The sequence below is a fragment of the Mesocricetus auratus genome, unplaced genomic scaffold, assembly GCF_017639785.1.
Source record: "Mesocricetus auratus isolate SY011 unplaced genomic scaffold, BCM_Maur_2.0 Super-Scaffold_100010, whole genome shotgun sequence".
Lineage (NCBI taxonomy): Eukaryota > Metazoa > Chordata > Mammalia > Rodentia > Cricetidae > Mesocricetus > Mesocricetus auratus.
Window position 1 is genome coordinate 19,585,369 of NW_024429194.1, and position 25,146 is coordinate 19,610,514.

Genomic DNA, 25,146 nt, shown 5'->3' on the forward strand with positions numbered 1-25,146 from the left:
TAACGCAATTACCGCAACATATATTCCACAGTTGTGGGCTTTGGTGGGTAGACTCTTGACCTCCTATTGTCCCAGAGAAGATCAAGAGTTCCTCTTCAGTTGCAAGCATCTCTTCAACAACTGCAGCTGCTTTTCCTCACTGAGGCTTTTCTATGACTTTAAATCCACCCATGTGCCTTTCTTTACCAAGACACACATGTTTACCGTTTTTATTTCTTTTTCTTTCTCTGTAAATCTAAATAAGAGCTCTGCGCAACAATCATGATGCAGCCTGCATATTTTGCTGTCCCTTAATTGAGTTTGTTAAACAACTTTGTTACATTAGCATTCAACTATGCATAACACTTTCAAACTTTAGGCAGAAAATGGCTACATTTGTCACAAAATGTAGCACAGGTGATGTAGCCCAGTTCCTGAGAAAGCCCTCTTCCACCCTGAAACATCGTGAGCACACTGTCTGCCTTTCTGTTGGCATTCTGGTCTTTCACATTCCTGTCAGAATGGTCCATTAACCTCTGTTCACAAGGTGTCTCCAGCTCAAGGCTCCAAACTCTTCCACATTCTCCCCACAAGCTGGTTCCAAAAGGTTACAAGCCAAACTTTCATGTTTATCATAGCAAAAGCGCCGCTTCTGGTACTGATTTTCTGTATTGGTTACTTTTCCTGGGATAAAAGGTCCCGGAAAATCAACTTAAAGAAGAGTTTGCCTCAGGCTGGAGGGATGGCTCAGGGGTTAAGAGTTTGCTTTGACTCACAGGTTGAGTCACAGTTCACTCTGGCAGCTGCCACACTGTGTGTCTGTAGTCACCAAACAGAGCGGGGGGGATGACGACAGGAGGGATACCGGTCCCAAGCTCAGTTCATTTTCTCCTTTTCTTAGTTTTATGCAGTATTGAAGCCCAGTCCATAGGATTATGCTGTGCACATTCGAGATGGGTCTTCCCCCCTCAGTTAAATCCCTCTGGAAACATCCTCACAGACACACTCAGAACTGTTCTCTGGGTGAGTGTCTTAGGGTTTCTATTGCTGCGATGAAACACCATGACCAAAAAGCAAGTTAGTGAGGAAAGGGTTTATTTGACTTACACTTTACCATTGCTTTTCTTCACTGAAGGGAGTCAGGACAGGAACTCAAACAGGGCAGGAACCTGGAGGCAGGAGCTGATGCAGAGGCCATGGAGGATGCTGCTTACCGGCTTGCTTCACCTGGCTTGTTCAACCCACCTTCTTATAGAACCCAGGACCAGCAACTCAGAGATGGCTCCACCCACAATGGGCTGGGCCCTCCCCCATTGACCACTCAATGAGAAAATGCCTTACAGCGGATCTCACTGAGGCATTTCCTCAACTGGAACTCCTTCCTCTGATGACTCTAGCTTGTGCCAAGTTGGCACACAAAACTATCGAATACAGTGATTCTACATTAACCAAGTTGCCAATGAAGATTGACTATCACCACTAGAGTTCTTGCGTAGTGTTCTGTTCTTGTGTGAGTGTGTGCATTTGTATGTGTGCACGTGTGTGTGTGTGTGTGTGTGCTTGTGTGTGCAGCAGGAATTCCTTCCCTAGGGAGAGGTAAATAAACATCCACCCTCTTTCTAAGAGCCCAGTAACAAGCTAACAACCAGTTCCACCAAAGTCCAACTCTCCCTCTCCCTCTCTCCCTCTCTCTCTCTCTCTCTCTCTCTCTCTCTCTCTCTCTCTCTCGTGTGTGTGTGTGTGTGTGTGTGTGTGTGTGTGTGTGTGTGTGTGTGTGCACGCATGAAAAAGCCAAAGATCGACCTGTGATGTCATTCTTAAGACAGTGTTTCTTACTAACCTGGAACTGGCCAATCAGAAAACCCCAGAGATGCGCCTACCTCCACTTCCTCAGGCTGGGTTTACAAGTGCACATCACCATATCTAACTTTCACATGGGCTCTGAAGATCAAACACGGGTCCCCAAACTTGCACAGCAAACAACCGAATCTGTCCTTCCAGCTCTTATCCTTCTTGCATTTGTTACAGAACGTGGAGAGGAAGTCAGGTGGGTGGGACCTGTAATATAGTCAGTGCATATAGTCCCAATAGCTCCTCAGTGGGAATTGAGCTTACTTCAGCGATTCTAACTGACAGCATGTCGCAGCATTTCCCCAGATCCCGAGATATTATTGACCATGCATACACACTAGTCACATGTGGCTACTCAGGGTGTAGAACAAAATCTTCCTATGTCTTCTGTAGAACTGAAATTGTAGATGATGCTGGCCTCCTGTACTCAAAAAGCAGGGGTATAGACAGTTGGATAACTCTTCTTGGCGTTAAGATGAAATCACCCCTTTAAGCTGTCTTGATTTTGCCTTCTGAAGCATTAGCAGAATTCTTTCACAGGACAGTCAGTTCAGTATTTGTAAACATCCCCGCCCCATCCGTTTATGACATGTGTTAGATATTATTTATCTGGCCTTGGAAGACATCAAACTGGGCGATTTTGTGAATAGCCAATCTGACTGTTGCTGGGCTCTCAGGGAACAAACTGAGTTCACAGCTGCCCACTTATCAGTGATAAGTAGTCACTCAGAGTTCAACCAGAGAGCAAGGAATGTTCTTTTACTATGAGATAAAATGCAAAAACTCCCATAAACAGCCTGGGGATAATGGGAAAGGCCTCCTGCTGGGCTTTGCCATAATTCCCATTCTGGTTGTTGGGGACCCAGCTCCACACAGAGTGTGGTCTGTCTAGTTGATGCTTTTTATATTAAGGTCTTTCTTCTATTTTGTTGATTTTGATATAGACATCACAGGTATTTATCACTGATATTCAGCAAATGAGTATGTGGGTGCGCATGTGTGTGAACACTCATATCCTTCCTTAAAGGATATAAGTATCCATTTAAAATTAAGAGTATTCTGCATTAGAACCACAGTGAAATCAATCAAATCTGCAAAATTAATGTTGGTGAGAAATTACCCAACTCAAGGACTGGAAAACATTTCAATGCAGAGTTCGGGTGCAAATATTTCAGCTTCATCTGGGTACACGCTGTCTGCCACAGTCTTGATTTGCAGTTAGAACTCCGCCCCAGTGAGCACGTGAATAAGTGGGTGTGGCTACGCTCCTGAAATGCTACTTGTGAAATACTGAACAGCCTTGTGCAGGCTCACAGGCTGAGTTTTGCTGTGGATCTAACCTACAGTGTCTACCCAGATCTCACTCACTTCCCAAGAATGTGTGAGGCTTTGCCTCCCCAGTCGCTGGGCTTCCCGGTTTCATCTTAACTGAGGCTGTTTCTGATCTGTCTTCATCTCTCACGGATGAATCTGAGGGAAAGACGGTTACCTCACAACATGTCCCTCATGCTGTCTTGTGCAGCTCTGTCATTAACACATGATTTACACTCGCCACAAACGCCATGGCACCAGGGTTCTCTTCACTTCACACCTGGAAGCCCATTCGCGAACCTGGGAGCTGACCTGACCAGGCTGCTGGCTGCAGCACTGCTGGTCTCAGCCTCTCGAGTGCTCATATGTGTGCACGTGGGGATACCTGTGGGGAGGAGATTTGGGCCTGGAAAACTCCCAGCCCCCAGGCTTCCCTCCGCTCACGTATCTCCACAGCCTGGCCTCTGTGGAGGTGTCTGACTTCATCAGGAGTCTGCTCAGCCCTCGGCTCCCGAACTTCCGAGTCCGTGGCTCTGCAGGTGGAGCGAATGGCAGAGCATCGTGTCAGGGGTGTGAGGGAGCCCAGTCACGTAATGGACAGAGAGAGACAGCTGGCTCTTGGCATGGCTCAAGGGGTCTCTTGAGGCCCACGAGGTCTTATACAAGTACTTTTTGAGGGTACACCCTCCGTGCCCTAATGTCCTCCCACAACGTCCCATCTCCTAGAGTCCATGACCCTTCAACACCTGGGTCCAAGCCTCAGTACAGGGGCCTCAGGGGAGTGCAGAGCATCCAAGCCACAGCCGTTTCCAAGTGGAGACATTCCACGTGTATCATTGCCTCCACATCTGAGCTGGAACAGTCGTTCACCCCTGATGCTTGATGTATCGGGCCAAAATTGTGGCTTCTTTAATAGCCTGTACCTTTTAACGATCATTATTTACTGCAGTGTGAAGCTGACTCCTGGCCCGTTGGCAGGCCTCCTATTCTTTGACCTCCTCCTGGCTTTCTGGCATTATTCACAATATCCCAAGTCATCCTCCACCACTGGAGCTGGCGTCAGCTGTTTCCCGGAGGAGCTCCAACTCCTTTTAAAGAAAACGCTTTTAGTTTCACTAATTCTATCTGTCATTGTGTGGTTGCTGTCCCATGCATTTCTATTTTCATTATCTGTTTATATGAGGCTCGATTTGCTGTTTCTAAACTACTGAGTGGAAGCTTAAGTGACTTAATTAAACATCAGAAATACAAAACTAGCTCTGAGTGGAGCTATGATTCCTCAGATATGTTAGTGCTTTCATTACCACCCATCCAAGGGCATTTCCTTTTCGTTTCTTCTTTACTTAACAGTGCATTTTAAAATTATGCATGAATTCATGGAGATTCTTCACACTTTCTGCCACTGGTTCCCAATTTGGCCCTGTTGTGGTCAGGGAACACTATGGTCTGTGACCTTGTAAGTGACTGGACACTTTCCTTGTGGCCTTGAGAGCTCAGTTTCTCAGGTCCTCAGAGTCTTGCTGATTTTCTGTCAAATACTGATTATGAAGAATTGAAACTTCCAGCTAAAACTGTGGGTTCAAGAGCTTAGTTTAATTGCTTAGGCTTGAGTTACCCAGGCAGATGGAATTGACCTGGCTAAAAGATATAGGCACAAGCAATGGCTTTCTGAGAAACTCCAAACATCTCAGGAAATAGTAGCAAGAACTGACAAATGGGATTAGAGTAAAGTAAAAAACTTAAGCAACACCAAAGTGAAAGTCAACAGAGTGAAGAGACAGCTACAGAGGGGAGCTGAGTCTCTTCTGACCACACACTGGACAGGGGAGCTCTCTATCTCTACACACCAGACAGGGGAGCTCTCTATCTCTACACACCAGACAGGGGAGCTCTCTATCTCTACACACCAGACAGGGGAGCTCTCTATCTCTACACACCAGACAGGGGAGCTCTCTATCTCTACACACCAGACAGGGGAGATCTCTATCTCTACACACCAGACAGGGGAGATCTCTATGTCTACACACCAGACGGGGGAGATCTCTATCTCTACACACCAGACAGGGGAGATCTCTATCTCTACACACCAGACGGGGGAGATCTCTCTATGTCTGCACACTAGACAGGGGAGATCTCTATGTCTACACACCAGACAGGGGAGATCTCTATCTCTACACACCAGACGGGGGAGATCTCTCTATGTCTGCACACTAGACAGGGGAGATCTCTCTATGTCTACACAGCAGATGAGGGAGATCTCTCTGTGTCTACACACCAGACGGGGGAGATCTCTCTATGTCTACACACCAGACAGGGGAGATCTCTCTATGTCTACACACCAGACAGGGGAGATCTCTCTATGTCTACACACCAGACAGGGGAGATCTCTCTATGTCTACACACCAGACAGGGAGATCTCTATCTCTACACACCAGACAGGGGAGATCTCTCTATGTCTACACACCAGACAGGGAGATCTCTCTATGTCTACACACCAGACAGGGAGATCTCTATCTCTACACACCAGACAGGGGAGATCTCTCTATGTCTACACAGCAGATGAGGGAGATCTCTCTGTGTCTACACACCAGACAGGGGAGCTCTCTATCTCTACACACCAGACAGGGGAGATCTCTCTGTGTCTACACACCAAACAGGGGAGATCTCTCTGTGTCTACACACCAGACAGGGGAGCTCTCTATCTCTACACACCAGACAGGGGAGATCTCTATCTCTACACACCAGACAGGGGAGATCTCTATCTCTACACACCAGACAGGGGAGATCTCTATCTTTACACACCAGACAGGGGAGATCTCTATCGCTACACACCAGACAGGGGAGATCTCTCTGTGTCTACACACCAGACAGGGGAGATCTCTCTGTGTCTACACACCAGACGGGAGATCTCTATCTCTACACACCAGACAGGGGAGATCTCTATCTCTACACACCAGACAGGGGAGATCTCTCTATGTCAACACAGCAAACAGGGGATATCTCTCTATGTCTACACACCAGACAGGGGAGATCTCTCTGTGTCTACACACCAGACAGGGGAGATCTCTCTCTATCTCTACACACCAGACAGGGGAGATCTCTCTATGTCTACACACCAGACAGGGGAGATCTCTCTATGTCTGCACACTAGACAGGGGAGATTTCTATCTCTACATACCAGACAGGGGAGATCTCTCTGTGTCTACACACCAGACAGGGGAGATCTCTCTGTGTCTACACACCAGACAGGGGAGATCTCTCTCTATCTCTATACACCAGACAGGGGGGCTCTCTCTATGTCAACACACCAGATGGGGGGATCTCTCTGTGTCTGCACACCAGACAGGGGAGATCTCTGTGTCTACATACCAGACAGAGGAGAGCTCTCTGTGTCTACATGCCAGATGGGGGAGATCTGTCTATGTCTACACAGTAGACAGGGGAGATCTCTCTATGTCTACATACCAGACAGGGGAGATCTCTCTCTGTGTCTACATACCAGACAGGAGAGATATTTATTTCTGAAAGATTAATAAAACGAATCCAATCAACAGTTGAGAAAATGAATTTGTCAGTTCTGAAGAGAGACACAAATGGTCAAAATGTATCTGAAGCATCTATATGTTTGGTCTCTTGATAATGTGTCACAACTCTTGGATGCGGTTTTATTTGATGTCTGAATGTTGCATTTATTCATCCCAGTCTCTCTCCTTTGGCATTTATTCTGCCTGATGACCATATCCACCAATGGTGGCTCCCCTGCTCTTTAAGTTTTCTTCTCAACATTCTGGCTGGTGTTTTTCAAGCTGTTTCTTGCTGACTTTCTCTCGCATGCTGCTGGGTTCATATCTCTGTCTTGGCTCCCTTACTTTCCTCGTTCATCTTTGTCTTCTTTGCCTTTGAAGCCGTTATTTTTAGAAGCTGACTCTCGGATTCCTTTCACGGCACTTCAACCATCCCGGCATCGCTGGGTTCATTGATGGAAGAACTATGACCCCCTTGGAAGCATCGTGTCTGTCTTGATTTTTCACATTTGTGTGTTTCTGTGTTGCTTTTTCATGTTTGTGTGTGTGTGTGTGTGTGTGTGTGTGTTTCTGTGTTGCAATTTGCCTATCTTGTGTTTGGCTCTCTCTTCTAGATCTATTTGGCATCTTCTTAGTAAGCAACTGACTCTAGAGGGATCATTACCACAACTAATCGATATAGGGAGACCCAGCCCAGTGTGAGCAGCACCATTCTCTAGGCCTGAACCCTGCGAGAATGAAAAAAGCTACTTAGCGAGCAAGGGGGCAGCATGGGTACATTCATTTCTCCCTTCTCATTGTGGATGTGATGACCAATGGTCTCAGGCTCCTGACTCTGTGACATCCCTTCAATGACAGCCTGCAATCTAGAATTGAAAGTTAATATAAACTAGATAATTCCTTGGCTCAAACTCTTTCTGGGTGATTCTAGGTTGTGTCAAGTTGACAGTTAAAACCAACCTTCCCCCATTAGTTGCTTTTGGTTAGACTCCTTTATCAAAACAATAGGAATGACGCTAAGGAAGACTTGAGCTACTCCTGTATCATCCTTCCAAGAACTGGTTTAACCCATGAACCACCACTCCCTGCTCTAGTTTTAATATTACCAAAGCAGAGCCTGCTTTCTGGTGTATCTTTTCTTATCTTTTACAATGCCGAGAATGAAATAATGGCCAGGATTTGTATCCATCAACTATACAACTACCAGTTCATCATCTACCTAGCATCTCTGCCACTGTTCTCAGGACAATGCCACAACTTCATCTGCTGCACTTTTAATGTACCATGTAGATGTCTTTGCATTTACCCTGTGGGGTGTGTCTGAGAATTCAGAATGGATAGTTTGCTTTTTCAGATCACCATGGAATATTCTATGATGTGGGATTATGTTCTTGTTCATTGTAAGAATTTGTCACTCATATTGGTTTGATAAAATGCTGATTGGCCAGTAGCCAGGCAGGAAGTACATGTGGGGCTACCAGACTAGGAGAATTCTGGGAAGAGGAAAGGCAGAGAAGAGTCACCAGCCAGACACAGAGGAAGCAAGATGACAATGACTTACTGAGAAAAGGTACCAAGCCACGTGGCTAAACATAAATAAATAAGTATGGGTTAATTTAAGTTGTAAGAGTTCATTAGTAATAAGCCTGAGCAATAGGCCAAACAGTTTATATTTAATATAAACCTCTGTGTGTTTATTTGGGACTGAATGACTTAGGATCCGGTGGGACAAAAATTTCTGTCTACAATTCTGGCCCAGGATTTCCAAGCTTTTACTTTTCTGCTGTATTTTCTCCTCTTTGGAACTGAAAGGTACACATGGCCAGAGTCCTTTGCGTCTCCGACATATCCATGCCTCACTGTTCCCTTCATTGCTGGAGTTAGCACTGTGCTGGCTTGATGTCCACCTGCAGCATTTCTACACTCTACCTCTGGCTTACAAGCACACCCGTTCCCCAACGCAGCACAGAATGCCAGGGAAATGGGAAGTTTCACGCTTGCTCTCACAATCAGGTGTCTTGCAGGACCACTTTGCAGGTTATCCCTTTCCAGTTCCCACTCTCCCTCCCCATCCTCCTGAAGGATCCCCAGTCCCACAGGCTTTTGAGAAGGCTGGGGTTAACTTTCCAGGATGAGCAAATGGGTCATCTTTGCAGATTGCTCTTGACCTTGGCTCTTACAGCTGCACTGCGTTAGGACCGGTGGCTTTAAACATGACATGGACCCAGCTGCTCGGAGCACTTGTGAGTCTGTCTTTAGGTGCTTCAACCCAGGAGCTGAGGCCTCGTGTACTCAGCACCATCTCTACTATACTTATTCTTTATTTCAAGAGGAAACCCACCAATCTGTCTGCGGTTAGTGTTGTCAACCCAACACAAACTAGAATCACCCGAGAAGAGTCTCTACTGTCTAGATCAGGTTGGTCTGTGGGGACTATCTTGATTGCCTTACTTGATGTGGAAGACCCTGCCTGAAAATGGGTGGCACCATTGCTTGGCTCAGGGCCCAGGTCTGTGTGGGTAGAGAACACTAGCTGAATATTAAACTTCCATCAATTCATTCTTTCACTCTTGACTATGGTTTCCACTATCTGCTTCAAGTTCCTGCCTCTACCTCCCTATAATAATGAACTCAGAATCGTGAGATAAAATAGACCATTCCTCCCCTAAGTTGTTTGTCAAGGATTTTTTAAGCAACAGAATGAAACTAAGGCAGAAATTGTTAACTGTGTAAATGGAGTCATTGCTGTGTCCTAACCACGTGGCTTTTAAAAGCCTCTACAGCTATCCAGGGCAAGAATGTGGAAATGTATGGCATGTTGAACTGGAAAAGTGATTGAATGCTGGAAGCATAGCTCAGTGGGTAGCTATGAGGGAACTTGGAAGACAGTAATGCTGAAAGAAACATGAACAGCAGAAGTATGGCTTAAGGTCTCAGTGGGGGAACACACTCCTAGGGTAATTGCGGGAAGAAGCCATCTGTGTGGTATTTTGGACAAGAATCAGGATTCATTCTGCTTGTGTTCTGAGAACCTAAAAGAAGTTGATCCTAAAGATAATGGGCTAGTTTTTTGGCTGAAGAAGTATCAAGGCAGGTTGATGTTTGGGCTGGTGCTGAGGCAGCAGCTGTAACTGACAAAGATCAGCATCATGGCTGAGAAACCTCCTGTACTGCAGTGGGGTAAGAGGAAAGAGTTTCCTCAGGGTCAGCACAGCTGATACAGCTGTGGTCCAAGGGGTCCAGGCTACATCCCAGACTGGCAGCAGACCCTGGTGGTGTTGTGTCATCCATGGGGTACTGGTTTTGAATGCAAAGATGTCAGATTGGGGGAATCATGGAAAATAGCTGATGCTATTCAGAATATTATCTTAACTAGACAAAGACGTGTTACATTTGTTTAGTGACTAGCGCTCTGGTCTGAGACAGAGTTCTTCCCTTGGGAAGTTCCCACCATCTGGCTCAGCACACTCGGGTTCATTCTGCGGCTCTGGAGACTGTTGAGGGATCATTATTGTTCTGAAAGCTGATATGGAGGGATGTGGAACCAAACGTCCTGCCCTTCTCATACATCGATGACTGTGGGGAGGATTATAAACTTTGAACGTTTAAGCTCACGGATTATTCATCCACAAGTGGCTGACTTCTGGCATGGGAGTCAGGTGGCACCCGTGGCACTTGCTGAGCCTGCATCTTTACATACTCCCTGGCCTAGCCCGTTCTGTGTCGGGCAGCACTCTGCAGGCCAACCTTCTTCTGCGTTGGTGCCAACTCCACAGTCTCTCCTCCAGCCAGTGCCTGTGCCTCCTAGCAGCATTGTCCTCTGCTCACTCTGGGTCTTGTCAGTTGGAAAGAGGGAGGAAATACTACTTACCAAGAAAAAAATCAGAAATTTCCAAGACAAATTCAAGATAGCTTGCCTTCAGCAATGTGAACAATTGCTAATTGCATTCTATGGTTCTGTAAACCATGAAACCACTGGCAAGGCAAAGTCACAACATGGAGTCACCTGAGATACTCTTCTGTGTAGTTCTCTTCGTGTGAGCAGGTGAGCCCACATACAGCTGAAACCCCTCCTACTCACCTCAAGCCAGGCTCATCATGAGATCTGCCCACTCCATCCAGCCTCAGTTACTCAATAAACTACATCACCAACCTAAGGACACATCTGGGTCTACCCCCAATGTGCTATTAAAAGCAGAGGCCATCCATCCATGCATCCATGCATGCAGACTATGTATCATGTATCTACACCTCAGATATTAGTGCCCTTATTCTCAACACTCTGACTTCTGAGGTCTCATTTCCTCAGCTGTTAAACATTTTAACATCATTTCTCAGGATTAAATAAAATGGAAATTTACAAAATATTTCCAAATGATTTTTAAAGATTGTATTTCCAAAAATGATTTAAAAAGAACCAATGAAAACAAGAATTATGTAACACACGAGTCACAGGTGAAATAATTTCCTTTTAATTAAATTCTAGAGCAGTGGTTCTCAATCTATGGGTTGAGACCTCTGGGGGTTTAAGTGACCCTCTTCACAGGGGTCACTGGAGACTATTGGAAATCAGGTATTTATGATGGGGAATGCCCTTCTGTGTATGTTTATCTTATTGGTTGGTGAATAAAACACTTATTGGCCAGGCAGCATGGCAGGTAGGACTAGGAGACAAGGAGGATTCTGGGAAGTGTAGGCAGAGAGGAATTGCCATGTGATCCCAGGAAGTGACATAGCTGGGCAGAAACTGCCACTAGCTGACCATGGAGGTCTGTACAGACAGGCAGGAAGTGACATAGATGGGCTGAATCAGCATATAAGTAGGGGCAAACAGGAAATCACTCTTCTCTTCTCTCAGGAGACATGTAGGAAGCCAGAGGAGTAACAGATCCCCAGACCTTTCATGGGTAAGAGAAGACCATGTGGAAATAAATTAAATTAGTAGTTATGGATTAATAATTAAGACAGAGCTAGCCAAATAAACAATAACCAACAGCCATTAGTTTCACAAATAATGTGAGTCTTGTGTGTTCATTTGGGGCTGAAGCGTCGGCCAGGCCTAGCCAGGTCAAGAATCTCACACTATATATTTATATTATTACGATTTCATAACAGCAGCAAAATTAGTTAAGAGGTAGTAAGGAAAACAGTTTGATAGTGGGGGTCACCACAACCTGAGGAAGTGAATTAAATAAAGGGTTGCAGCTTTAGGAAGGTTGAGAACACTGGTCTAGGGGAAGACTCAGAGAAAAAAAAGGATGGATTTGAACTAAACACATTACATACATGTATAAAGTATCCAAATAATAAAAAAATGAAAAAGGTTTTAACTCTTAAAAAATTATTTTTGAGACAAGGGCAAATTATAAATGTGCTCACAGTAAGACTAAAATGCGAAATTTCTAGAAACAGCTTGAGATGAAACACTTAAGAATTCAATTAAATATTTATTGAACAAATGCAGAGTAAATGAACCAGGGCTGTTTGAACCTGAAGATCCATTAACCACCTCAAATCTTCAAGGGCTTCATAAAGGAACAAAAACAGATGCGTTCAGCGTTTCTACACAGGACGGGCACAGCAGGAGGGCTGCATGGGCCATCCCAGCTCGGGAGCTCCCTGCAGCACTCCAGGCCCCTCCCTTCTTCTGAAAGGACACATCAGAAAGTTCCCACGGACTGTCCAGTGTCCACCTCATGCAATGGAAACTTGCATATACTGGGGAAAACCTGTAGCACTGAGAAGCTCCTCCCCAGGACACGGCTCACCCTCCTCAGCAATTTCTGGTTCTACATCAGTGACTCCTTGTTCTGGGGTGGGAAGAAAGAACACATTCTCCAGGGTGTGAGTGACAATGTGGGTTGGGCACATCTGGAGACAGTCCTCCTCAAGCCCCAAGCACATCACGACAGCTAGAGGCCAATGGTATGCAAGTGTGGTGTGTGCCACAGAAGCCTCTCTGCTACTTAAAGCAGAAAGGCTCGAGTCCAGAGTCTAGTCGTTGAGAGAAACTAGACGCATAATACTGATGGTTCCAGCCAAAGGGATCCATGCCAAGGAGAACGGCTCCAGGACATTCAGCATCTGAGGAGGAAACTGTACAACTCGCTTCATCTTCTGTGTGCCTTTTATCAACCCAAAGGACACCTGGTGCACCCTGCTCAGTGAACTCAGAACACAACTCCAGTCTGTTTGCCAGTGACAGGGGGTGAAGGTGGGTCTTGAACTCAGAGTGACCAATCAGTTTTCCAGGAAAGCCACGTAGTCGGTCAGCCTGGCAAGCTGCTGCTCGTTGGGGATCGGTGGAACTGGGGCAGGCTCTGTACGATAATGAGGGAAGCACACTAAGTCAGCCAGTGGTCACATGACAGAGCACTCAACCCCGCCACCAGTCTGTGGAGGACTTTAAGATAACTTCCTTAGTGCTATCTGATTTTAGATAAAAACCATGCCTGCCAGAGGCCCAGACGGCTTTGAAAAGGAGGCAACAAGTCTCCATTTCTACCAGCCTGGTGTCTCACATGGACGTGAGCACACCTCAGAACAGTGCTGCTGCTGCTGCTGCAGGCTACGCATAGATGCAAACATGCCTAGTGTGCAGCATCTTTGAGACCACAGCTCTATCTAAACCGGTCCCCACATGTGGAACACAGGGTAAAGAGCAGTTCCTAAGTGCATCTCAAGCGCCTGGTCCAAGCAGAGCACTGCACTGTCAACAAGAGCAGCACAAGGACCAGGCGAGGATCCACCTCAGGAATCACAGGAAACGCTGAATTTGCACGCCAGGCTGTGGAGGCTGAGTACACTCCAGAACCCCAACAGGCCCTGGCATGATGGCAGGTAGTTCAGTGGCTGGGCCATCAGGTGCCACCACTGCAGTTTAGCTACAGAGATGCCTACAGTTTCCTTTTTGTAGCCATGTGTCACTACACATCTGCTGATTTAATCTCCACACATTCCAGAAAACACACCAGCAAACAATGCAACACTTCATGTCCACGTGAAAACATGTACCTGATAAAGGAATAAACCTATTAAGGGAAACATCCAGGGCTCCCGAAGCTAAACAAAAGAAGAAAAAGACAGTTATAACCAACAGAAGTCATGTCACGCTCACCCCCGCTACAAAACTGGGCTCTCAAATGGAGATACGACTGTTCACTTAAACACTTATCTCCAGCCTTCCTTAAGATCTACAACCTTGGGGTGGACAACTTACGTTGTCTAAACACCAGGTGCCCAGGGCGGGTGAAGGCCGTAGGGTTCATGCAGGAGGAAAATGAGGGCGGGACAGGGCTCTACAGACTCCAGGGAAGGACACTCCTGCACTCAGGAGGGAAGGACACACGGGAATGAACAGGCTTTCTCCTGAGCGGGAGATGAAGAGACGCAAATGGAAACAATGGGGGTGGGGCAGGGGACTGCCCTGAAAGGAAAGCTAGAGCGACTAGTTAAGTGAGTCACAGAGATGAGTCTCAAGCAGGTGACCTTCCATGGCATTCTGCTCTGATGTTCATTCGTCTCTGGGGATCCACCTACCTGGCTTCCTGGGAAGAACCATTCTTGTGGCAGAGTCAGCTTGCCACCCTTGCTCCAACACACCTGGAAATGCAGAGGTCACATACTGATGGGGAGAGCGCACGTGCCGGCATGGCCCACACCTGCCACCCGGGCACTGCTCTAGGTGCCACCCTCAGCGGGTATGTGTTTAGAAAGGGTACCACAGGGGTTGTATAGTACCCTGAAAAGACTGCAAGCCTACTTTCCTCTCTGGGGCTGGTATAATCACTGACATGCTTAGTGTTCTGTAGTAGTGACCTAATTCCAAATAGACATAAGAAACTTCTATGACTATCAGTCCCTGTAAAACAATGTAACCAAGTGTTGTTTGCTGCAATTGTGGGCGATGAAACAAACCACAAAACTCAACAAAACCCATGTGGAATTTATTGGGAAAAGGGAGCAAAGGGAGGGATAGGTGTTGGCCAACTGGGAACAAAGGTGGAAGGGAGGAACAGGTGGGCTTAAAAAAGGGAAAGATTGCACATGCGTACAGAGTCGTTATGAAGCCACATTAACGCATGATGTAGCCACAAAACAAGGGGCCCTTTGAGCTGTCTAAGTATCTGCCTGAATGCCAGTGTGCATACCCCGCCAGTTACCAGGGACTGGGGTCAGCATAATGCCAGATCTCAACACCAAAAACACACAGTTCTACCAGTGGGTTAGGAGCTGCAAAAGGTACTTTCGCATGCATAAGGGACTGGGGCAATGAACTGAAATGCACTGTGGAGACAGGACTGTCTTTTAGAGCAGGGAAGGGTAAGCCTGGGGAATCCCGCCAGTTGAGAAGGGCTTTCTTAAGCAGCTACGTCTACACAGCTGCCACAGGAACACTCCTGTGCTTGGTTACAGGTGCCACACAGCTGCCACGGGGACCCTCCGATATTTGGTTACAGGTAAAACATGCAGGTGCTGGGTGATGTGGATTTTGTTATTGCTTCCTAAAAAACCCTAATTTCCCATCATTCTCCTAGGGTTCCAGAGGAGCAACACTGAACCCATGATTTGTGGCTTCTGTTCCCCTGTAAGGAACCAGCAAGCTCCAAGTACCTTTCACAGCTTCTTCCACAGGAAGTCCAACAAAGGCTGCAAAATCATCTGCGATTATGGAGGTATAAGCTTGAGAGACCAGGGCGAAGGCGCGTCTCCTTGTTGCATCTATTGCGGGAAGGGAGGGTTGGCAGCAGGAACCAAGAGAACAGGACTCTTAGACACGGCTCTGTCATCCAGTTTTTATTTACAGTCAATCCAGACACACCCAAGCAGACACTGCAAGGCCAGAAGGTATGAGGGACCCCACACTCACACATTCCTCACATCAGATGTTGACAAAAGCCTTAGAGGTAGGAAACAACATCCACAAGACCCAAACATTTACAAATTTAGGTACAGACATTTTCAATTTCCTTTGCTCCATTTCACTTGCAAATACTAGTAGAATGGCTGAGAATACAGCTACCCCTCTTGGGAGGATCTCCAATACAGGATTCCTCCAGTGCAGGAGCAAAACCCTCATCCCCAGCACCTGTTCCTAACTTCAAGTGGGCATCAAGTCAGGACCCTGAACCCCAAGCATGAAGGTCTGACTCTCAAGAGAAGGTGCTGCCAGGCCCAAACATAAGCTATCCCTGGAAACAGCCTTCCAAATTTCCCCATGCTCACATTTCTACATTAAGAAAATTCCAGAATAAGACAAATGCCCTATCCAATCCAGCCAGTCCTCCTGTACAGTGCCCTTTTGGTAATACAAGGCTCCTCCAGGAGGCTGCCAACCTGCTTCAGAAATAACCGGATTTTACAGTTTACAATTGAGGCAATCAAACCAACCTCTTATTACGCTGAAACTCCCCTTTGCACTGTCAACCAAGGAATACAAGTCCCTTCAGGAACCTTTTGCTCCAAACTAGTGCCCTGGGTCAGACCACTCTTTACATCCCCCTCCTGGGCTCTGGGCCCCACTGTTTAAAGGTCTGAAACAACATCTCTTGCAGTACTACTGTGAACCTGGCTTGCTGGCAGTAAACAAAATGGGGCATGCCTTCAGCCACAAACGTTCTCACAGGTCTGAAAAACTGCATATACAATGGACCTGGAAATGGCTCAGTGGGTAGAGGTGTTTGCTACCCAAGCCTGGAGACCTGAGTCTGTCCCCCTGACCTCTGTAAAGGCGGAAGGAGAGAACCCCATGACCACTAGATGCACACCATGGTACGCAGTCTCCCCACATACACAGCACTCTGACACTAAGCTGCACTCCATTTCCACCACTCCTCCTTGCTGTCTTTACACCTGCTTGAGTCTCCTGCAGACATTTAGAATGTCTCAGAGGTGCAGACATTTCCCTATAAAGGAGTCAGACATTCAGTGGGAAAGAACCAAGGCAGCAAGTAGCAAGAATGTGCACCGTAACCAGCTCTCACCATTTAAAATCACTGTCTTTAGTTCAAATATTCTGGTCAGACTTTCGGAGTAGGGAATACACAGGAGCCGAACAAGAATGGAAGCGAAAAGCAGCAGGTTTGTGGAAAGGCGAGAGGGCTAACAAGAATGGAAGAACATGCAGAGGAGGGGCAGGAGTAGGCTGACAATGGATGCAAAAATAAAGGCTCTGAGTTCTAGTGCTAATCAGCAGCCTCACATTTGTCTCCCAACTTGCTCCAGCTGTGGTCCCCCTCAGCTCTGGAATTAGACATGTTCTAGAGTCCAGTAATACGGCCCTCATCTTATTCACTCAGGGTTTAGGTGAGAGTGACTGGTATGAACATCTATTCCCTCAGTGCTTTGCCAGCCCTTTCTGGCTTTCTGTAACAAACTGTTCTCACACCAGGCTCTTCAGCCAAGACAGCTCCAATTTCCCAATAGCACTGAGATGTTCAGACAGAACTGAAGGCACTATGGTTTGAACACTCTGTTCCTACAGGTCTGCGTCTGAACTCTTGGTCCTCAGCTAGAGGTGCTGTTGGGAAAGTCGTGGCACCTTTAACAGGTGAGACTGTGATTGTTCTTAACAAGAAAACAGACTTACAATACTCTAAGAAGCAAAGCACCAATCTCCGCAGCAATTCTGTTCTGAGACTGCCTTACCAGGCTGGCATTTTACAGATCATTTAGGAATCTGGAGATTTTTTTAAATCTCAAGAAAATCATCATGGATTGAATAGAACAGCCTCTCAGGCTGTGACCAGGGTTTACAAGTCAACTCTTCAGTTTTGTTTCAAAACAAGGCAATGAAGCCCAGCAGGTAGACGTGCCAAAATGAAAACTCAAATGCCTGACTCCAGCGATCAAACTCCAACATGCTACACTAGACAGAATGGGTGTCTGTGGGCGGGAAGTGACTCTTAATTTCACATGGAATCCAGGGCAAGGTGGTACTAGAAAAGATAAGACACACAGAACACTCACTGGATGAGTAGGGAGCCCCTACCCAAGTCCTGACTGTGAACCTGCAGTCCAACACGTGGAAAAGGCAGCCTGTACTTACCAGGCTGACCCCAGCCCTGCTGGTCTACCCTCCAGTGGCTCCTCCCAGGGATGGTGCCACCACAGCTCTCAAGCAGCCCCACCACACTCATGTGACCTCACTCCACACTCCTCCTCCTGCCCGTGTCTACCCTGAAATTCGGCTCATGCTTATTGAAGCATCTGTTTCCTGCTTTGTCATTTCCACTGCTCTGTTTTATGCTGACCATGTCCGACTGCAGAGAATGGACTGGTGCAGCTCTCCAGCCATCCTTACTCTCTGCTCCCTGGTACACCCATGCTCTAACCCTGCTGATAAGGACCTTCACACCAACTGAGCATCGGTCCCCAACTGCAAGAACACATTAAAGGCAGGTAGTGGCTGCAGCAATGAGGTGACAGGAAGAGTGGAACAATGTAAGAGAGATCACAGTATGAATGTGTGTGATGAGGCCAGAAGGCTAGCTCAGCGGCTAACAGTCCACATATGTTCTGCTCTTTCAAGGTCTGAGTCTGGTTCCCAGTTCCCATGCTGAGTGACTCCAGAAGATCCAATGCCACTGGCCAACATGCATGCAATGCATATGCACAAACACACACACACATGTACACACACACACACACCCTAGAGCCAATGAAAAGAACAGGAAAGAGTGACCCAGAAAGCCTGGCAGTACATGCAGGACAGTGAGAAAGGAGGGAGGAAGGGACAGAGCTATTATGTGTCAGCGCCACATCATGCCAGGCCTCTAAGCTTCCAAAGCCATGAAAACAAACTTAGATTCTAAGCTCATTCCTTTTATTAGATGTATACTGGGGACACACATCTACCAAAGGCCAAAGTTAATGAAGTTCAAAGTCTGTGTATTTTCAAGTACACACTTAAAAAAATCTTGACCCACCTATACCATCAACTTTCCTTATTGCCTAGTTTCAATTTAACAACAAAGAACCCTTTCACAAGACCACATGTGTGGTACCCACCAGTAACTCAAGGAGTAAAGAACAGAAAGGTTTACACAGCGAGGACCCTGTCACAACCTTCCTGTCTCCACAGAAATAACGACTAAGAGGACAAAAGGTATTGCCAATGGAATAACTGCAATCTGGAATCAAAGTGACACCCTCCGCTCCCACCACGCTCCCCAGAATCCCCAGTAATGAGATGAAGAATCACAATGAGCACAGATCTAGGTCAAGTTTGAAACGGACCCACAAATCAGAACTATGTTCTTCTAAAGCACACACTGACACAGCACAGCACTACACCTCCAAGGGTTCCAAGGACAGGCTTAGTGCCATGAGACTTTGAACCACAAAGAAACATTACCTCTAAGGGCTTCCATGATTGGCTGCACAGTCTCGGACCACTGGTGGGCGTTGATGGTGGTATAGATTCCTGGGAAATCTCTCTGCCAGATTCGCTGTCCTACTGACCAAATCCCCCCAAGTTCAGAATTTGCCTGCAATAAATATTGTTGCCTTTGAAGGAATTCACTCTGAAATTCTGAAATTAATTATGACTGTATCTTCAAACAAAATCTCAGAAATGACACCAAACTTGTTAGCTGTATCATTAAAACACACACTACTAGTTTTAGGAGATACAATTACTTTTCTAACATGAGTGTCCAACCTGCAACCCACAGGTCAAGAACAGTATGAACTGTAAAATCACTTTTTTTTTGTAACTTGCATGCCTAGTTCCAGACTCTGAACTTTGCAGGTGATAGAATGGTTTTGCAATGTCCAAAGGTTGGAACTGACTGGTTCTGAAATGTTGTGAGCAATAATGTCAACAATTTCTAAAATTAATGTTTCTACTACAATCACAAAGCATGTGAAAGTAAAAAAAAAAAAAAAATACTGTTCCAGATTCCCTTGAACGTGGATGTCAGTTTGAAGGTCTGGGCAATCTATGGGGCCTCTGGTAGTAGATCAGAATTTATCCCTACTACACAAATGGACTTTGGGAGCCCACTACACATAGAGGGATACTATCTCTGCCTAGACATGGGTGGGTGAGTGTGTGTGTGTGTCTAGGCCCTGCTCCAAATGATGTGACAGACTTTGAAGATCCCCCATGGAAGGCCTCACCCTCCCTGGGGAGCAGAAAGAGGATGGGATAGGGGGTTGGTGGGGGGCAGAGGAGGGGAGGGAGAGGGAACTGGGATTGACATGTAAAAAAAGCATGTTTCTAAAGGTTTCAGAATGAAGTCAGGGGACCAATTATCTTAAACCTAAGATGCTGGCATTTCTTCGGTTAGGACAAGACCAGCAGAGAGCTGGTTAGCAAGGCAATGTCCACTGCAGAGCCTATGTGCAGAGCTCTCTCCCGTTCACACCAGCTCAGCGGTCCCACTCACACCATGTGCTAATCCTGCCTCTTGTTTCACTCTTGCAAACAGCAGTTCAGGGTAAGGAAGGAAAGTTAAATAAAATCTTACTTCATGCTACTCGGCAAGAAACTTTTCTCAGGTTTCTGCATTTAGTCTCCCACCCCAAGTAAGAAATTTTAATTAACAGAGTGATCTTAATGCAGTGATTATCCACACAAACAATGCCAGTTTCCAAATAGCCGTCACTGCAGGAAACCAAGTAGTCTGCTGAAGTCCCCAGCCCTCAGCCACCACCTGCATCTGAACTGGGCAGCTGTGAACTGGCCAGCCCACAGGGCAAGGCAGGCCTTACTAAACCTCACCAGTACACCAACAAGATTTCTGTTGGAGAAACCTGAAGGTTTGTAACTTTCACATTCACTTAACAACCATTTCTGGGATATATATGGGAGAGAAAAGAGGAATTGGAAGCTGTCATTTATGTCAATGCCAGTATTTTCAAAGCAACGGGCACTGCAGAATACTTACAGACTTTATAGCAGGTGGTATCCTCTTCCAAAGATATCTTGCATTATTCCTAATTTACACAGAGATCAATTAAAACAAGTCATCTTAGCCAACACATAGACCGCCCAGGTTCTAACGTAAGCACATGAAAGAACACCTACCGATACACTTCGTGGACAAGCCAGTTCTGTATGAATTTGTTCTTCGGAAAGGCAGCTTTCCAGAAAAGACAGGAAAGAACCTTTTCCCAGGCAATCTTTTCCATTTTTGTTCAGTTTTTAAAATTAACAACCCAGATCCTAAACTAGAGCAACGCATTCAAACCACAGACTTACATTAAACTACCTGTACAACCACTCAGTATAAACAATGTATGCATTTAAAGGCTTTGACGTGTCCCCCACAATACATGCCAACACAGTGCTGCTGGAATTAGGAGCCCTTCTCCTAGTGGGCACAGGGCTTAAGGGGCTGGAACAATCATAAGAAAACAGAAATAACTTACATGTGTATACTGAAAATAACCCCAGTTTAGTTTCTGTGAAAACATCACAAAGGGTTTGGAGCTACCTGCGCCCTCCATTTCTAGCACACCCATGCCTTCTGCTTCCCACCCAGGAAGACTAATTAGAAACATGCCTAATGCCTCCTGACTCTTCTGGTGTTCCCTTCCAGCTTTCCTTCTACCGAGTACAGACAAGTTTCTGACACCCCCCCACACACACACACGGTTTCTCTGTATAGCCCTGACTGTCCTAGGACGCACACGTCTACCAGGCTGGCCTTGAACGCAGAGATCCACTTGCCTCTGCTTCCTGAGTGCTGGGATTAAAGGTGTGTGACTTCAGACAAAAGAGGACAGGTCAACGGCTCCTGACACTAGTTTTTTTCTCAAGAACCTGCCATGGTTTTTTTTAGGTGTATGTAAAACACACACACACACACACACACACACACACACAATTTCAAGCTTAATTGTTATTATGACTGAACAGGAAACATATAACAGGATTATGAAAAACACCTATGTGCTGTGTGTATACTTCTGAATAATCTCGAGGAAGCTAGGGCTCTTTGATTTAGGTAAAAGTACTACTTACATGTCATTCTGGAGCAAATATAATGCTAGAAGCTGACCGTATACTGGTGGTGTGGCAATTCCTCCAGGAGCCTACAGGGACAAAAAGCAGAGAGAAACCTCATTTCCTAATACACTTTCAGAAAACAGAAAATTCACATTTACGAAGTATTCGTTTCTTTACATACACACAAACATGTAAGTTGCAACACCTCGGAAGGTCTCAAACGTAAAAAAAAAAAAACCCCAACTCACGATTGTAGGAAATACTTCTAAAGTGTTCTTAAAGCACTGTGTCTCTGCCCACTGTTATTTTTTTTTAAGGCATCCAATGAATGGGTAATTATAGAGGTCCGTCTTTCCTCAATCTTAACCCAGTTCAGCAAAGGTCTGCTAAGTGCTCAGTATCAAGCTGCTGCTGTCTCCTTTAGTCGGGGAACAACCCCCCACCCCGTTTCTTTTGTTGTTTTGATTTTACGTGGCCCAGGCTGGCCTCGAACTTACCGCCAATCCTCCTGCCTGGTTCTCACGTGTTCCCCCAAGAGATTTCTGTGCCACCGCACCCAGCCTAGCTAGTGAACTTTATCTTAACGTTACAAATGGAAGCGTCTCCCGACTCCGGCCAGGAACCGGGGCGTGAGGAATCGGGGACATGCTCCCAGCAGGCCGCGGCCTGGCCCGTTACCCTGGAAACGGCGCCCACTTGACCGCCCCACCCTGCCGCGCTACCTCAAGCTCCTGGTTCTCGCACTGATCCAGCAGCTTTCTGAAACTGAAGGCGCTGTCCGCCATCACCGCCACTGGCATCTTCCCGGCCTCACTCGCCGCCACCGCCCCGCCAGACCAAAGCCCAAGCTGGCCTTCGGGGCGTCGCGCCCGCAATGACGTAAAGGCTGGTTCCGCTCAGGACGCATGCGCGAGCGTGCCGTAGCTTCCTGAGCGACGCCGTGGCTGAGAAAGGGGCGGTGAGCGCTCTGGCCCGCTGTCTCTGTGCTCTGGAGGACCCGCCGCCCACTTGAAAGAACCGGGTTTCTAAACCGGACCACTCCGGTTGGGAGGGGCTGGCTGGGACTCGGATCTTCTGCTCTTGAAGTTGATAACGGGAATGCGTCCTTCATAACCACAGTTGCACTGGGAGAGTAGTGAAACCGTTTTATCTCCGTGTGATTTGAGAACGCCGAACTGTGCACTTCATGTAAGCTAAGGTGTTACAAGCCGAGGAAATTTCCAGAGCTGAAACTCTGTTTGGCTTGGGTCTTGCACACATCCGTCTTCTAACCATGCACTGGCAGCCTGAGACCCTCACCTACATTTATTACACACACACACACACACACACACACACACACACACACACACACACACACACACACACACCCCTCTCTGAAAAATCACCTAGCAACTGTTGGCAACCCAGGACCCTTGGCTACAGTCTGCATGGAGCTGCAGGCACACCCTCTCCAAGTAATGGAATAACTTTCTCCTCCCCCTACTAACCGTTGAAAAGATTCGATTCAATATTACACCAGATATATACAAGATGAAGGTCTGATCTGGCCTGAACTGGTTTTAGGAGCCTGCCCAATATGGCAAACTGTGTCTTCTAAGTGAACTTGCTGGGAGAACTATTAACCATCTTATGCCTGTGCATACGCGTGGATGCATATGATTAAAATCAAATACATTATAGAAACAGACATACACAGTAGACAGAGGTAACAGAACTAAAGTCTGTCAATCAAAACAGTGCAATGCCCCTTAGCAAACAAATTTCTGAACCCCATAAAAGCCTCAAACAGTAATTGGGGCCCTGCCTAGAGTATTCTGTCTTATGTGGTTCACGGTCCGTGTTTCTGCAGTATTGCTTTGCTTTTGGATGGGGTTCCCTTGCTACTTTGCAAATCTGTGTGCCTGAATTTCAGTTCTGTGCATGAGAGTAAAACACACCCTGACCACCAAAAAAAGTACCTCCAGAATTCTACACAGTTCCCTGGACCTGTGAGCACCAACAACTGCCCCTTCGATGTCTCCTCAGGCCTAATTAGCAGCTCTGGAGACGTAGCTACAGCCTTGTGAACAGCACAGTATTCTAACACTGAGTTGTGCCTCTAGATCTCCTTTTACTTATCTGGAGACAAGGTCTTACTACATGGTCCAGGCTGGCCTTGAACTTGTGGAAAAATCTCCAGTCCTAACTCTCACTTCTTTCCCTACCTGTCTCCTGATCCACCCTCCCCATCTCAGTAGACTTCTGTGTGTATCTCATGAACACACATACACATGAAGGAAGTTTCTCTAGCTTGGGTCACTGATGTGCCTGATCTTTGGTGGTCTCCCGATAAGCAAGCCCTCCTCGACTCTTCCCTGCCCTATGAATTTTCTTTGAAGCATACACGGTATCTTTTTGCTCTTCTGCTCAAACTCATGTGAAAAAAAGGATCCAAGACTTAACCAGAAGCGCCACCTTGTAGACAGATGGACTGATTGGCGTTCCAGTGATTTTGGAGAGGGCAGAAGGCTACAGGGTTAGAGTATAGTTATACTCTGTCTTGGGCTGTCTTCAGTTTCCTTAGCATCTATTCCTTGCCTGTCTGTGTCTGACCTAACAGCCCTCTGATTGTCTAGTGAAACTTTTTGAAATACATTAGTATTATGGACTGCTGGCTCCTCAGAACTGTGAACACCCTCCTTACTCAATTATGCCATGACTGCCAGGTGGTGGTCTCGTCCCATCATTTGGGAGGCAGAGGCAGGCAGATCTCTATGAGTTCGAGACCAGCCTGGCCTACAAGAGCTGGGTCCAGGACAGCCTCCAAAGCCACAGAGAAACCCTGTCTCTAACCCCTCCCCCAAAAGAAGAAATTATGCCATGACTTGCTTCCCTTGTGGTCATTTGGAGGTCTGCTGGTCCTGCACTATTGTGTTCCCAGGTAGTTTTATATTTCAGGTATGGCAGGACAGTGAGGTCAAAATTAACATATAGGAGGAAGAAGGCTGGAAACCTGCTTCCCACCAAGATTGACACACACCAGAGTCTGGGCAAAAAGAATGTGTGTGCTGTGTAAGTGTCCCAGTCTGTGGTCAGTGTTAAGTGCCCCTGTCTGCCTTCCATGCACACTGAGAGTTTGACCTTTCTCCAGCTCTGCCTCACTTCAACGTTCAGAAAGGCATCTTTGCCCTCCTAAACTCTCTCTTCTATTCCTACCCAAGTGTCTCTGTCTAAGGGATGTAAGAAGCCGGAAGTCCCTGTGGGTGCCTACTGGACCCCATATTTGCCTGTAACAATGGCGCACTGTGAATGCTATATGGAATGGCAGTGGCGTGCTTATGACATAGATTCCCTCAGCTTGTGTGTGCTCTGTTGTCTTAAAGGACAAGAAAAGCCACATTTTAGAGAAACATATTAAACATTTTAGGGTAGCAACAGCTATCACTGATGATTTTAGTATAAGGAAGTTAAAATAAGGATGTTTAATGTTCTGGTTACAGTATAAAGAGTGGGGGCTGGAGAGATGGCTCAGCAGTTAAAAGC

At 46.6% G+C, this 25,146-nt stretch overlaps 1 protein-coding gene across 1 annotated transcript; it reads right to left on the reverse strand.

Moving 5' to 3' along the window:
* Positions 1 to 12,099: 12,099 nt before the first annotated feature.
* Positions 12,100 to 22,506, reverse strand: Cops8 (COP9 signalosome subunit 8). The gene is made up of 8 exons (XM_005082217.4): positions 22,344 to 22,506; positions 21,637 to 21,707; positions 20,558 to 20,606; positions 19,021 to 19,153; positions 15,279 to 15,386; positions 14,205 to 14,267; positions 13,680 to 13,727; positions 12,100 to 12,985 (listed from the first exon to the last, which is right to left on the reverse strand). The coding sequence occupies exons 1-8, from the start codon at positions 22,419 to 22,421 to the stop codon at positions 12,906 to 12,908; spliced, it is 630 nt and encodes a 209-aa protein (XP_005082274.1). The 5' UTR covers positions 22,422 to 22,506; the 3' UTR covers positions 12,100 to 12,905.
* Between the last annotated feature and the right edge of the window lie 2,640 nt (positions 22,507 to 25,146).

Coding starts and splice junctions, on each gene's coding strand:
- Cops8 (XM_005082217.4), bottom strand. CDS start 22,421: ATGCCAGTGGCGGTGATGGCGGACAGCGCCTTCAGTTTCAGAAAGCTG. Junction 15,387..19,020: donor AATCATGGAAGCCCTTAGAG/GTAATGTTTCTT, acceptor TTCCCGCAATAG/ATGCAACAAGGAGACGCGCC. Junction 12,986..13,679: donor TAGGTTTATTCCTTTATCAG/GTACATGTTTTC, acceptor ATTATCGTACAG/AGCCTGCCCCAGTTCCACCG.